Source organism: Oncorhynchus mykiss, chromosome 13 (genome assembly GCF_013265735.2).
Source record: "Oncorhynchus mykiss isolate Arlee chromosome 13, USDA_OmykA_1.1, whole genome shotgun sequence".
Classification (NCBI taxonomy): Eukaryota; Metazoa; Chordata; class Actinopteri; order Salmoniformes; family Salmonidae; genus Oncorhynchus; species Oncorhynchus mykiss.
Window position 1 is genome coordinate 64,458,247 of NC_048577.1, and position 14,565 is coordinate 64,472,811.

Genomic DNA, 14,565 nt, shown 5'->3' on the forward strand with positions numbered 1-14,565 from the left:
TCTCTGTCACTCCCCCCCTCCTCCCTCCCTCCCTCCCTCCCGCTCTGTCGCTCCCACCTCCTCACCCTCTCTCTCCCCACATCCCTCCCTCTCTCTGTCCCCCCCCACCAGGTATGAAGTGATGCAGTTCTGCTGGCTGCAGCCAGAGCAGAGACCCAACAGTGAGGAGGTACACCTCCTCCTCACCTACCTGTGTGCCAAGGGGGCCAGTGGAGTCCAGGAGGACTTTGAACAGCGCTGGAACTCCCTGAGACCCAACCTGACTGGCAGCACCACCCACAGCCACACCGCCCCAGCCCCTCCACCACTAGCCCAGACTACTGTCCCTGCCCCAGCCCGACCATCTATCCCTGGGGACGTGGAGTTGGAGCCGGCCTCCACCTCCCGCAACTCCTTCCCCCTCCTAGAACACTTCTCCCAAGACAGCTTCCACTCAGACAGCGGTGACGACATCCTGACCGTGACAGAGACCAGCTATGGTGGGCTCAACTTTGAGTACAAGTGGGAGCAGGCGAGAGCCGAGCAGCCATACTGTTCCTCATCCACCAGCGGGCCTCTGGGCCAGGGCAACCCTCACTACCAGGACGTATACTACCCCGTCGGGAACACCTCCACCTCGGGCAGCTGTAAAGGGGACGGAGGGGGTGGAGGGCTTGTTCTGGGGGTCTCCCCATCCTACTACGAGTCCGACCACTCCGGATCGGGGTCAGGGTCGGGGGTAGGGGTGGTGCCGGTGTTGAGCGCTCACAGCCCTTCGGTCGGCAGTGAGTACTACATCCGTATTGAGGAGCCGGTGGAGTGTAATATCAACCTGGATGATAGTGTGGTTGACTACAGCCCTGGGTTGGAGGCTGAGGATGGCAGCCTCTCCTCAGGGAGCAGAACCCCACAGCCCCAGTCCCAGTCCCAGTCCCAGTCCCAGTCCCAGTCCCAGTCCCAGTCCCAGTCCCAGCCCAGTGCCTACTGGTCAGCAGCAGCAGGCGACAGCAGTGGGGGTAAACACAGTACCCATGACTCTGACAATAGCCCGGCCTTGTCCCTGACCATGGAGCCTCTCATGAGACAGACAGCCAGCACAGCCAGTCCCGTGGAGCTGGGGCGGTCCCACCAGTACTTCTCACCCAATCAGAGACAGGCTTTCTACTGTGAACAGTCGCCCATTCGAGAGACGTGTTGCCAATCACCAGAGGACACGCCCATAATGTCCCAGCTGAACCTGCATCATCCAATGGGGAGGCTGGAAACCCCTCTGGGGGTGGGGTCCTCCCACTCCCAGTGCCTGAGTAGCCCTAGTCTGGGACACTGTGACCCCTACCTCGAGGCTAGCCAAGGCTTCTCCACCACATCCAGGAGGACGGTTAGTGAAGGCTACTATGACATGATGGGTCCCCTCAGAAAGACTCTACCCATGGCTAACCATATTAGCATCGACGTGGAGACGGGGGACGGGGGACTTTTGGTGGGGGGCAGGAGGAGAGGAGAAAGTGACACTGGGGACATCGACGATGGTGATCTCTTCTCTGAGAGAGAAGCCACCAACTGGACCTCCAACCACTCGGCCAATAACAACAGCATGACTTTTGACCTTAGGCAGACGGGCCAATCACAGGACAGCTATCTGGACCTCCATTACACCAACACCACGACACACTCCTCTACTGTAACAGGCTCGTGTAACAGTAGCAACATGTGCCAGCAGCACAGCTCCAGAGCATTCAGCTATATGGAGGCCACAGGGAGAGAGAGCGCTGTCTGCTCTTCCTCTAGCAGACCCAGTGAGGGTAGTAGTGCTACTACATATGGTCACCTGTGTCACGGAGCTAGAGATAAACCTGTGTGTCTCTCAGACCACTCTACCCTAGATCATCTCAGAGGTGTTGCTGTTGACTCTCTCTCCAGCTCTTCTGTTGCTGTCAAGTGTGTTAACCTCAAAGGTGGTGTAAAGGACGGCGTCCCCACCACCAAAACTACAACTACGGTGTCTGTAGAGGGTCACAGTAAAAACCCATCTCTGATTACAGGAGAGAGGCAATTCTCCCATCCCAAGATGATCCCAGGACCAGGCTGTATCCAATCTCCGTCCACATACATGGAGCTTGACACTCGCACAGGCCTCAGCACTAAGGCAGTCCTGACAGAGAAGCAGGGGGGTAATGTCTGGGAGATACCTTCACATGTTAAAGACAGAGGTCCAGTGGAGGTGATGTCTGGTGGTGTGGGGGAGAGGAGGCTGGGGATGGGGTTGGCCCACCCTCAAGGGGTACTGCTGGAGCCGGTCGGGTCCTTGTTTGAGGCTAGCAGAGGGCTGGACAGTGGGTTGGAGATGGCCGGTCATTCCAGCATCAGCCTAGTGGACATCAGCAACTGTAGCTACGACGATGAGGACGATGACATAACGGATATCACTTCTGGAATTTTGGCCGACTACTCCCTGGACTATGCTGACGAGGTCGGAGACGATCTAAGCCCCGCCCACCACCCCCACGGACGCTCCCTGCAGAACCCGGTGGGAACCCCTGACTCCATGGACACCCTGGACATGCTGTCGCTGTCATTGTCGGTTACCACCGCCAGCCCCTGTGAGGCCTTCAGCCTTGATGACGTCTTTCTCCATCCCTCCTCCTCCCTCTCCTCCTCTTTCACCTCCTCATCTCTCCTCCCCAAGTCCCTGGACAGTGGCTACGACACAGAGAACAATGAAAGCCCAGAGTTCATCCTAAAGGAGGGAGGTGGGAATGGGGACTTCCTATTGGACTGCGAAGGAAACCAGCAACAACACCCAGTCCTCGGTGGGAGCCACCTGGCCCGCGGTGGGGTTAGCCAGGGGCCGAGGTCGGACCAGATGGTTCTTCAGCAGGTGGACCTGGGTGATGGGGTTGGGGTCACTCTGTGTACCTCTTCCTCCTCTGGCTGCACTGAGATGCAGCTAAAGGGACTACGTGATAAGAATCCGTTCGTGGACTCTGCCTACTTCTCTGACTACGACGCGGAGAACGAGAGGAGTCCCCAGGATGAAGGGAGTAACTTCTTCTCCAGTCCAGGAGATAAGAAGGACTTTGTGGGGCACACAGCCTCGAAACAGAGGATACGGTCGGCGAGGAGAGAGGACGGTTACCGTGACCTGACAGACCTGACAGGAAACACAAACACAAATGGAGTGGTGGTGTTTGACACTACCACAGGTTCCTCTCCCTCCTCGGCCCCCGGCCCGCGCCTCTCCATGCTGGCCCCCTTCCCCCCTCAGATGGGGGGCTGTCTGGCCAAAGAGTCCGCCCCTGACGATGCTGTAGGCCTGGAGTCTGAGCACAGCGGCGAGGAGCCGGCATCTGGGTGCAGCTCCACCATGGTGTCTGAGGGTTCCTCCACAGTGCAGGAGGCTTCAGCCAGACACCCTGACCAGGAGAACCATCACAGGGCCTCAGAGGATGACTACTCCCCCATCCAGTCCCTGGGCTCCGACTCTACCATAGACTACAGAGAGGAGGTGATGAAAGAGAAGGAGGAGGACGGGGAGGGAGAGCAGGGATCGACTGAGGAGGACATGCCAGAGTTTAATCAGGTCGACGAGGATGGAGAGAATGGAGAGAGAGGAGGAGAAGAGGAGGAGTATGAGGAGTTAGAGGAGGAGAACGAAGAGGAGGAGGAGAAGGCTGGCTACAGCAGACACCAGAACGGTCCTGTTGGCCTCCTCACCTCATCTCCCTCGCTCCTCTCCTGCTCCCCCTCACTCCAGGAGCTGTGTCGAGAGGTGGAGAGGCGAGCTCCTCTAACCGAGGGGGAGGAGTCAGACGACAGTGAGTCAGAGGAGGAGCTGCGGAGCTACAACCTGCAGGAGGAGCTGAGCGAGGAGGACAGTGAGGGAGAGGTTGGTTATATATGGGTTATATTCACGTTCCCCATTTTCCTACATGATGTTATTCTATTTTAAACCTGAGATCCGCAATAGGGGCCGCAGCGCCACTGGTCACTGGTCACTGGTCACTGGTCACTGGTCACTGGCCACTGGTCACTGGTCACCACTTATCATTTTAGCTCAGAGGAAATGAGCTTCCAGTGTGGTGGTAAAACAGAATGGTAGTAAATACTCTGCTGTTCTATCTGGCATGCAATGAGGTCAGAGAGGAAAAAAACACTGTTTATTGTTTGAAGTCATGTATTTTTGTTGTAGTATCACAAACCGGCCACAGGAGTCTGGTGTCACCTTCATTGGGGAGGACAGGCTCGTGGTAATGGCTGTTGCGAAATAAGTGGAATAGTATCAAATACATCAAACGCATGATTCCATTCAATTTGCTCCGTTCCAGACATTATTATGAGCCGTTCTCCCCTCAGCAGCCTCCTGTGAAATGGAGGTGGCCGTTTAGCCGCTGTAGATTGGAGCTTTAATCATGTAAAGCAGTGTTTCCCAAACCTGAGGAACATTATGTGTTTCTGGCCAAGTACTAACACAGTTAAATTCAACTAATCAACTCATCATGAATAGTGGAATCAGGTGTGTAAATGCTACGGTTAAAAACTACAATGTGCTCCACTTTGGGTTCCCAGGCCCAGGATTAAGACACACTGATGTGAAGTGTGTTGTGACTGACTCACTTGACTTGACTAGGTGATGGGGGTGCCGGTGGTGGTGAGCGATAGTAGTGGGGCCAGAAACCTCCGCAGCCTCCTCAAGATGCCTACGCTCCTCACACAGTCCTTCTGTGACGAGCTGGACAGGAAGAAGAAAGCCGTGTCCTTCTTTGATGACGTCACCGTCTTCCTGTTCGACCAGGTCAGTCACTCTGCAAGCATAGTGACATCACTATGGTTAATTAATGGCAACACTTCATTCTGGATTTTTAAAAAGGCACCACGCATTATAGAGCATTCGTAGTCTTTATAACCACTGCATAGATGCATCACAAATCATTTATAAGCAGTCACACAACATAAAAGTGGTGTTTAATGTTGGGCCAGTTGAATTATTGTTTTCTGTACTGGTAGATGTATTTGAGACTTTCTGACTGATTTCTCTTTCACCTCCAGGAGAGCCCCACAGGAGAGCTGGCTGACTTCACGTTTCCCCCAGGAGCAGAGTCCAGCGGCCAGGCCTCAGGCGGGGAGAACCCCCAACCGGACCTCCAGCCCCACCCCACCATGGGCCACCACCACCACCACCCCACCATGGGCCACCACCTCCACCCCCCGGGCAGGGCACCACACGCCTCAGAGGACTCTGATGGCAACATGTCAGAAGAAGGTAAGAGTGAAAAATAATTTCAGTTACAAGAACAGTTAGAGACCAAGAGTGTTAAGAATGGATCCCTGAGGGATACAAGAACAGTTAGAGACCAAGAGGATTAAGAATGGATCCCTGAGGGATACAAGAACAGTTAGAGACCAAGAGGATTAAGAATGGATCCCTGAGGCATACAAGAACAGTTAGAGACCAAGAGGATTAAGAATGGATCCCTGAGGCATACAAGAACAGTTAGAGACCAAGAGGATTAAGAATGGATCCCTGAGGGATACAAGAACAGTTAGAGACCAAGAGTGTTAAGAATGGATCCCTGAGGGATACAAGAACAGTTAGAGACCAAGAGTGTTAAGAATGGATCCCCGAGGGATACAAGAACAGTTAGAGACCAAGAGGATTAAGAATGGATCCCTGAGGGATACAAGAACAGTAAGAGACCAAAGGGTTAAGAATGGATCCCTGAGGGATACAAGAACAGTAAGAGACCAAGAGGGTTAAGAATGGATCCCTGAGGGAATCCACAAGCTACAGTTAGGTATACTGTATCAGTTCTAAACCCCCTCTCCTCTGTGTGTGTGTGTGTGTGTGTGTGTGTGTGTGTGTGTGTGTGTGTGTGTGTGTGTGTGTGTGTGTGTTGTGTGTGTGTATTGCGTGTGTGTGTGTGTGTGTGTGTGTGTGTGTTTGTATTGTGTGTGTGTATTGTGTGTGTATGTGTGTGTGTGTGTGTATGTGTGTGTGTGTGTGTGTGTGTGCGCATATTCAGGTGGTGGGTTTGAGTGGGAGGATGACATCCCATTGATGACCAGCCCGTTGTCCAGCCCGTCTACAGCTGAGCCACCGGTCTCCGATCCCATCCCGGTCCCTGCTGCCAAGCCTCCCGAGGACAAGCCTCCCGAGGACAAGCCGGTAGCAGTAACAGCAGCATCACAGTTCTCCCGCTTCAGCGTGTCCCGCTCCCGCTTCTCCATCACACACGTCCCCAATCCAGACATGAACTCTGGAGGTCAGTCCTGTTGAACACACCCCTGGTACTGTAGTAGTGACTAGTGTCCTGTTGAACACTCCCCTGGTACTGTAGTACTGTAGTAGTCACTAGTGTCCTGTTGAACACACCCCTGGTACTGTAGTAGTGACTAGTGTCCTGTTGAACACTCCCCTGGTACTGTAGTAGTCACTAGTGTCCTGTTGAACACTCCCCTGGTACTGTAGTACTGTAGTACTGTAGTACTGTAGTAGTCACTAGTGTCCTGTTGAACACACCCCTGGTACTGTAGTACTGTAGTACTGTAGTACTGTAGTAGTCACTAGTGTCCTGTTGAACACACCCCTGGTACTGTAGTAGTCACTAGTGTCCTGTTGAACACTCCCCTGGTACTGTAGTACTGTAGTAGTCACTAGTGTCCTGTTGAACACTCCCCTGGTACTGTAGTACTGTAGTAGTCACTAGTGTCCTGTTGAACACACCCCTGGTACTGTAGTGGTCACTAGTGTCCTGTTGAACACTCCCCTGGTACTGTAGTACTGTAGTAGTCACTAGTGTCCTGTTGAACACTCCCCTGGTACTGTAGTGGTCACTAGTGTCCTGTTGAACACTCCCCTGGTACTGTAGTGGTCACTAGTGTCCTGTTGAACACTCCCCTGGTACTGTAGTGGTCACTAGTGTCCTGTTGAACACTCCCCTGGTACTGTAGTACTGTAGTAGTCACTAGTGTCCTGTTGAACACTCCCCTGGTACTGTAGTGGTCACTAGTGTCCTGTTGAACACTCCCCTGGTACTGTAGTACTGTAGTAGTCACTAGTGTCCTGTTGAACACTCCCCTGGTACTGTAGTGGTCACTAGTGTCCTGTTGAACACTCCCCTGGTACTGTAGTACTGTAGTAGTCACTAGTGTCCTGTTGAACACACCCCTGGTACTGTAGTAGTCACTAGTATCCTGTTGAACACTCCCCTGGTACTGTAGTACTGTAGTACTGTAGTACTGTAGTAGTCACTAGTGTCCTGTTGAACACACCCCTGGTACTGTAGTAGTCACTAGTGTCCTGTTGAACACTCCCCTGGTACTGTAGTAGTCACTAGTATCCTGTTGAACACTCCCCTGGTACTGTAGTACTGTAGTACTGTAGTACTGTAGTAGTCACTAGTGTCCTGCTGAACACTCCCCTGGTACTGTAGTAGTCACTAGTGTCCTGTTGAACACACCCCTGGTACTGTAGTAGTCACTAGTGTCCTGTTGAACACACCCCTGGTACTGTAGTAGTCACTAGTGTCCTGTTGAACACTCCCCTGGTACTGTAGTAGTCACTAGTGTCCTGTTGAACACTCCCCTGGTACTGTAGTAGTCACTAGTGTCCTGTTGAACACTCCCCTGGTACTGTAGTACTGTAGTAGTCACTAGTGTCCTGTTGAACACTCCCCTGGTACTGTAGTAGTCACTAGTGTCCTGTTGAACACACCCCTGATACTGTAGTAGTCACTAGTGTCCTGTTGAACACTCCCCTGGTACTGTAGTACTGTAGTAGTCACTAGTGTCCTGTTGAACACACCCCTGGTACTGTAGTAGTCACTAGTGTCCTGTTGAACACTCCCCTGGTACTGTAGTACTGTAGTAGTCACTAGTGTCCTGTTGAACACACCCCTGGTACTGTAGTAGTCACTAGTGTCCTGTTGAACACTCCCCTGGTACTGTAGTAGTCACTAGTGTCCTGTTGAACACTCCCCTGGTACTGTAGTACTGTAGTAGTCACTAGTGTCCTGTTGAACACTCCCCTGGTACTGTAGTACTGTAGTAGTCACTAGTGTCCTGTTAAACACTCCCCTGGTACTGTAGTACTGTAGTAGTCACTAGTGTCCTGTTAAACACTACCCTGGTACTATAGTACTGTAGTAGTCACTAGTGTCCTGTTGAACACTCCCCTGGTACTGTAGTAGTCACTAGTGTCCTGTTGAACACTCCCCTGGTACTGTAGTACTGTAGTAGTCACTAGTGTCCTGTTCACAATACTGAGCCCAGCCTAGCTGTACTGACCTGGTTACGTAGTGTCCTGTTTTCACAATACTGAGCCCAGGCTAGCTGTACTGACCTGGTTAGGTAGAGTCCTGTTCACAATACTGAACCCAGGCTAGCTGTACTGAGCTGGTCACGTAGAGTCCTGTTCACAATACTGAGCCCAGGCTAGCTGTACTGAGCTGGTAACATAGTGTCCTGTTCACAACACTGAGCCAAGGCTAGCTGTACTGAGCTGGTTACGTAGAGTCCTGTTCACAATACTGAGCCCAGGCTAGCTGTACTGAGCTGGTTACGTAGAGTCCTGTTCACAATACTGAGCCCAGGCTAGCTGTACTGAGCTGGTTACGTAGAGTCCTGTTCACAACACTGAGCCCAGGCTAGCTGTACTGAGCTGGTTACGGAGAGTCCTGTTCACAATACTGAGCCCAGGCTAGCTGTACTGAGCTGGTAACATAGTGTCCTGTTCACAACACTGAGCCCAGGCTAGCTGTACTGAGCTGGTTACGTAGAGTCCTGTTCACAACACTGAGCCCAGGCTAGCTGTACTGAGCTGGTTACGTAGAGTCCTGTTCACAATACTGAGCCCAGGCTAGCTGTACTGAGCTGGTTACGTAGAGTCCTGTTCACAACACTGAGCCCAGCCTAGCTGTACTGAGCTGGTGTTGTTATGCATCCACCATAGCTGCTGGAGTGGACAATGTACTGTCAAAAGAAAGAGCAGCACAGTACAGCTAGCCTGGGCACAGTACAACTAGCCTGGGCTCAGTGTTGTGAACAGGACTCTATGTTACCAGGTCAGTACAGCTAGCCTGGACACTATGTTACCAGGTCAGTACAGCTAGCCTGGACACTATGTTACCAGGTCAGTACAGCTAGCCTGGACACTATGTTACCAGGTCAGTACAGCTAGCCTGGACACTATGTTACCAGGTCAGTACAGCTAGCCTGGACACTACGTAACCAGCTCAGTACAGCTAGCCTGGACACTATGTTACCAGGTCAGTACAGCTAGCCTGGACACTATGTTACCAGGTCAGTACAGCTAGCCTGGACACTATGTTACCAGGTCAGTACAGCTAGCCTGGACACTATGTTACCAGGTCAGTACAGCTAGCCTGGACACTATGTTACCAGGTCAGTACAGCTAGCCTGGACACTATGTTACCAGGTCAGTACAGCTAGCCTGGACACTATGTTACCAGGTCAGTACAGCTCAGGTCGACACGACAGTGTGAAAAGGGAAAACGTCACATCTGCGCTAACGAATCCTCTTCTCTTGTCTCACAGGGAGCAGTGAAGATGGAGAGAGGCAGTGAAAGAAGGATTGAAGGGGTCTTCTCCATGACAGGAAGGAGTATACCTCCTCTCCTAGTACGACTACCAGGTGTTCAGACCTGGGATCTCAAGAACCTGATGACCCTGTATGAGCCAATGCCTTGTATCGTAGTGACACAACATCTACATTCCAAATGACAGCCTAGTCCCTATGTGCCCTGGTCAACAATAGTGGAAAACATAGGGAACAGGGTGCCATTTGGGATGCAGACAAACACCTTAAATGGTTCCTTCTCTAACTTTGTATTATTACTCCAGAGAGAGACAGAGAGATAGCTGTAGGAATGATGACAGAGTCCCGAGAGGACCACAACCAAGCCGTATGTGACTGATAATATAGATAGATGTCTTAGAGATATATAACATCTACACTTATGACAATTATTAATAACTTCTTTGCTCAAATCACCATTGACGTTCAGTAGCGTCAAGTCATTTGGGAAAAGGGAAAAAGAGACAAAAAAAAAATGAAAAAAATGACAGACTTGGTCTCATTGCTGCTCTCTCATTGGCTGCTTTGGTCCTCCATCTGCTTGCTCATCGGCTGGTTGGATCTTCTAGAACAGTGTTACAGTGCTTCCCTGGAGCCATTGAATAATGGCTGATGACCGCCCCACAGGAAGCTGCTCTCTGTGGGGGTTCAAAGATGAAGACAACCCCCCCTTTACAAATGACAGAGGAATAGGGGTGGGGGTACTGCGGAACTTACTGTGCCCCCTTGACAAAGCCACAGGAAGGTGGACGGTCTTGCTGATGTTTTAGTTCAGGGATAATTTTTTTTTATAATTATGATGTTATACCATAGCATTGAATATGTGTTTCTGATTGGCTTGAAGGGCATTCTAGAGCGTGCATTATTTCCGTATAACTCACGGTATATTTGCACGATAGAAAGGTTCGTTATTACATATTATATGTTTGAGTTGCTTTTGAAAGCAAAAGTTCAATTGAAAACATTATTGGCATGTCGAGCTAGGACTGATGGCTTGGTTCGCTAAACTAGCAAGTCTGTTTGTTTGGTTACCAAGGCAACCCCTGTCGCTGTCTAGTAAACTTGCTAGCTACTTCAGTGGATGTTAAACACATTTCTACTGGCAAATTAACACATTTCTAGCAGCAAATGTGTTCAATTATAGCCCTGGTATAAAAGGGATAATCAACTTGGGGCTCTATGCATACTGGAAAAGTGGAAAGTCAGCTGGAACACACCTTCCACATCGTTCATTATTCTCCATAGAACGCATAGTCTCTGGTTGATTATCCCTTACATAACAGATCATTAGAGCCAGAGCCCTGTTGAAATCTATGTATGTTATAATATATATGGCTCTGCTTACAACTTGGTAACACTGGTATGTGTCAGTTTCACAGTTCTTTGTAACGTTAGTTACTCCTCCTCTTACAAAGAAAGGTTGCCGTTTTGAAACTGCAGTAAAAGTGCAGTAACTGCAGTCAACTGTGGTATTTTGGATGCAGTACTTACAGAATAACTGCAGTGTACTGCAGTTGAACCTCAGTTATACTGCAGTTGAACCTCAGTTATAGGTTCAGTTTGCTGTCTTTGCAGCAAACTGCAGTTATACTGCACTCTAATGGCAATCTTTTTTGGTAAGGGTCCTCTCTCTCTCTGATCAATGAAGTCCTCCACATCTGTTCAACATGCACTTCCTCTATTAGAATTATTAGGCCAGTTGAGTTGCTCTAAAGTAGATGTATTTAGGCTTTGAAGCCGTGAAAATTGGAACACATTTTTTTTGTACTGAACAAAACCTGATAAGAGTGCCATTTCAGCCGAGCGTTGTAGGAGCCTGTTAGTAGCACCACCTATAGATCAATGTTGAAAATACATCTACTGTACCTGCATTTACGTTTCAGGTCACCCCTGTGTTGGGTCTACATTACTGAAATATAAGGCGGAGAACACTGTTTGTCATGTTAATGTAGTGGATCTGTTACAGCATAGATCCATGAGGGTCATGTTCCTTAGGTATGAATAGGGGGGGAAAGTACTGAAATGAGGGTGAAACTATCTGGACTTAAAATTATATATATATATTTAACTAGGCAAGTCAGTTAAGAACAAATTCTTATTTACAATGAAAGCCTACCGAGGAACTACCTCGTTCAGGGACAGAATGACAGATTTGACCTTATCAGTTCGGGGATTCGATCCAGCAACCTTTCGGTTACTGGCTCTAACCACTAGGCTACCTGCTGCCCACTTGTCCGACTTGTCCAATAAGACACGCTCATTAACGTTTTTCATTGCAAAACCTTTTCCGTTAAGTGCCCTAATGAACGTGACCCAGGATCCCTGTTTGTGTCTGTCCCTGGAAACTCAAGGGTCAGTTGGTAACAAAACATTATTAGTGTATTATAATGCATTATAAAGGACGCTATAAAGCATTATACATTACTGTCTAGCCCATGTAATGATTCATACAGTAGCTTTGCTCACGTTTCATTTAACCAGCGATACAGTGAGTGGAATGTGACGGAGGGAGAGAAAAGAGGGATGAATAGAAGAAAGAGATTTGCATCCTAAAATGGCACCCTATTCCCTTTATAGTGCACTACTTTTGACCAGGACCCAATGGGCCCTTTATAGTAGACTACTTTTGACCAGGGCCCATAGAGCATTTGGGACGCCACCCAGGTGAAGCCACAGCCAAACTGGTTTGGTCATAATATCTCTTCTGGACGGTTTTCCTGGACACAGATGAATCGTAGTCCTGGACTAACAAACACTTTCAATAGAGAATCACCATTAAAATAGGTTTTGAGACCAGGACTTATTCTGTGTCTGGGAAACCAGCCCTGTATGTTTAAATGCAAGAGCGACTTTCAATTCAACTACATGTCTATACTATATCTGTCATGAAGCTGTGATTGTCACCGGTCTACCTACACCATCTAATGCAGGTCTATTTTATTACATGTAAGAGATGGTTATCTGTACAGGTGTTCAAGGTGTACAGACATTGCAACAGGACGGTTACAGATTGACACATCTCACATAATAATGTATGAATGTTATCAACATGTTTCAAGATCATTTGACTTGGTTTTACTACTGCTGTACCCTCTCCTCTCCTTCCGGGGCCATGTATCAAGCGTCTCAAAGCAGGAGTGCTGACTTAGGATCAGTTTGGCCTTTTAGATCGCAATAAATAAGATCACACAGGCAGGACCTGATCCTAGATCAGTACTCATTCTCTAAGACATTTGATACATACACTGCCCTGATTCTCCTGAGTCACTAAAAGGGCCAACTCTATTTTTTCTCTCTCTCTGCCTGCCTTTTAAGTTTTTCACATTTTGCAAGAAGAGAAACTTTTCCCCTAGTATTTCTTATCTACCAATATGAGTATGTTTCTGAAATGGCATCATATTCTCTGTATAGTGCTCTAAGAAAAATACTCATATTTGTGCACTTATATAGGGAATATGGGCCATTTCAGTCACAACTTTAAAACCTCTATGGGATCGGTGTCCCTACAATGGAACGATTCAGCTAATGTGATTAGCATGACATTTGAAGTAACAGGAAGATTTCCCAGGACATAGACATATCTGATATGGCCAGAAAGCTGAAATTCCTGTTAATCTAACTGCACTGTCCAATTTACAGTAACAGTGAAAGAATACCATGCTATTCTTTGAGGAGAGTGCACAGTTTTGTACTTGAAAATGTATCAATAAACCAATTAGACACATTTGGGCAGACTTGATACAACATTTTGAACAGTAATGCAATGGTTTATTGGATCAGTCTAGAACTTTGCACATACCCTGCTGCCATCGTATTTCAGACACCACTTTAAAGTAATCCACTGCAGCCAGATTGTGGAGTTACTCACCCGCTCCTCTTCGCTCTCTGTGGAGCATAAGTCCTCAACCAGTCCAAATAGTGGCGGTGCGTAAACATTGCACTTACCACAAATTCCTTGTTTTCCCTGTGTTTGCCGTATTGTACATTGCTTTTGTCATTAGCACAATATACATGATCCCGATTTTAGCTTCAAGGTGGTGGCCATTTTGAAAATCCTAAAAGGTCCTAAAAGCTGATTTAATGGCACACTAAAACATGTCGGGCGCCATAGTTTTGAAACACAGTAGATAGTGCTAAAACAATTATGCCATATCTGAATTCTGCCATCTTTATGCACGTTGGCCATTTGCCAAAGAGAAAGGACAACAATAACCAATGGCTAAGCTAAATAGACAATTGATATTAGTTGAGAGTTGAGTAGGTGAGATGGGTTGGTCCGTACACCAGTAGTAACACCATCATGGACCCCAGGAAGAGTAGCTGCTGCTTTTGCAACAGCTAATGGGGATTCTAATCAAATACCAAATACTAAATCATCATCACTCTATAGATCCATTCTAGCCTGGTCCCAGATCTGCTCTTTCCAACTCATTGTCAAGCCAAACATTTGACATAGCAATTCCACAAGGTGTTGGTAAGAGAGCAGAAAGCAACTGGCATCCAGGCTAGTTCCATTCCTCAAGACCTATGTCTCAGTTTCATGGCTGTCGTGCTAAAGTAGAATTCAAGACAAATAAATCAAGACAGTTTTTTTTCCCCTCTTGTGTCTGTCACATGTATTGCTTCGTTTGCTGTAATTAATTAATGTGATTATAGGTGCCTGAGCAGTTGAGCAAATGAATCAGCTGCATTCCCACTTTGTATGTTTTTGCACCCTCACATTGTTGGACCAGAAAAGTATCATGAACATTGGGTAATTTGTCAACACGCTTGTCGTCTTTAGCAACCTGGGAATCAGTGAAACACTCCTTGACCAGAGGCCCCAGGTGATCCGCCACTGCCGGGCGGCACATTGTCCTCATAGAGAAAATAAATTAACTTCATCCTTGCTACTGTTCTATGATGAAGAGTCTCTCCCTTCTCATATAAAGTTAGGATTCATGAGATAACCTGTAAGAGCTTTAGTGCACAAGCAGTGTCATACATGTAAAAGA

The 14,565-nt window shown here is 48.5% G+C and overlaps 1 protein-coding gene across 3 annotated transcripts in view; it reads left to right on the plus strand.

Moving 5' to 3' along the window:
• The window catches only part of LOC110485323 (serine/threonine-protein kinase LMTK1), an 89,462-nt gene extending 75,289 nt beyond the window's left edge, over positions 1-14,173 (plus strand). For 2 of the 3 annotated variants that reach the window (XM_036941912.1, XM_036941914.1), the window contains 5 exons: positions 112-3,865; positions 4,607-4,771; positions 5,026-5,239; positions 6,000-6,239; positions 9,532-14,173. In XM_036941912.1, coding sequence (XP_036797807.1) covers positions 112-3,865; positions 4,607-4,771; positions 5,026-5,239; positions 6,000-6,239; positions 9,532-9,560 — 4,402 coding nt within the window. In that variant the 3' untranslated portion in view covers positions 9,561-14,173. The remainder of the gene's footprint in view (positions 1-111; positions 3,866-4,606; positions 4,772-5,025; positions 5,240-5,999; positions 6,240-9,531) is intronic. The other variant, XM_036941913.1, reaches the window with a different exon arrangement.
• Positions 14,174-14,565: the final 392 nt, after the last annotated feature.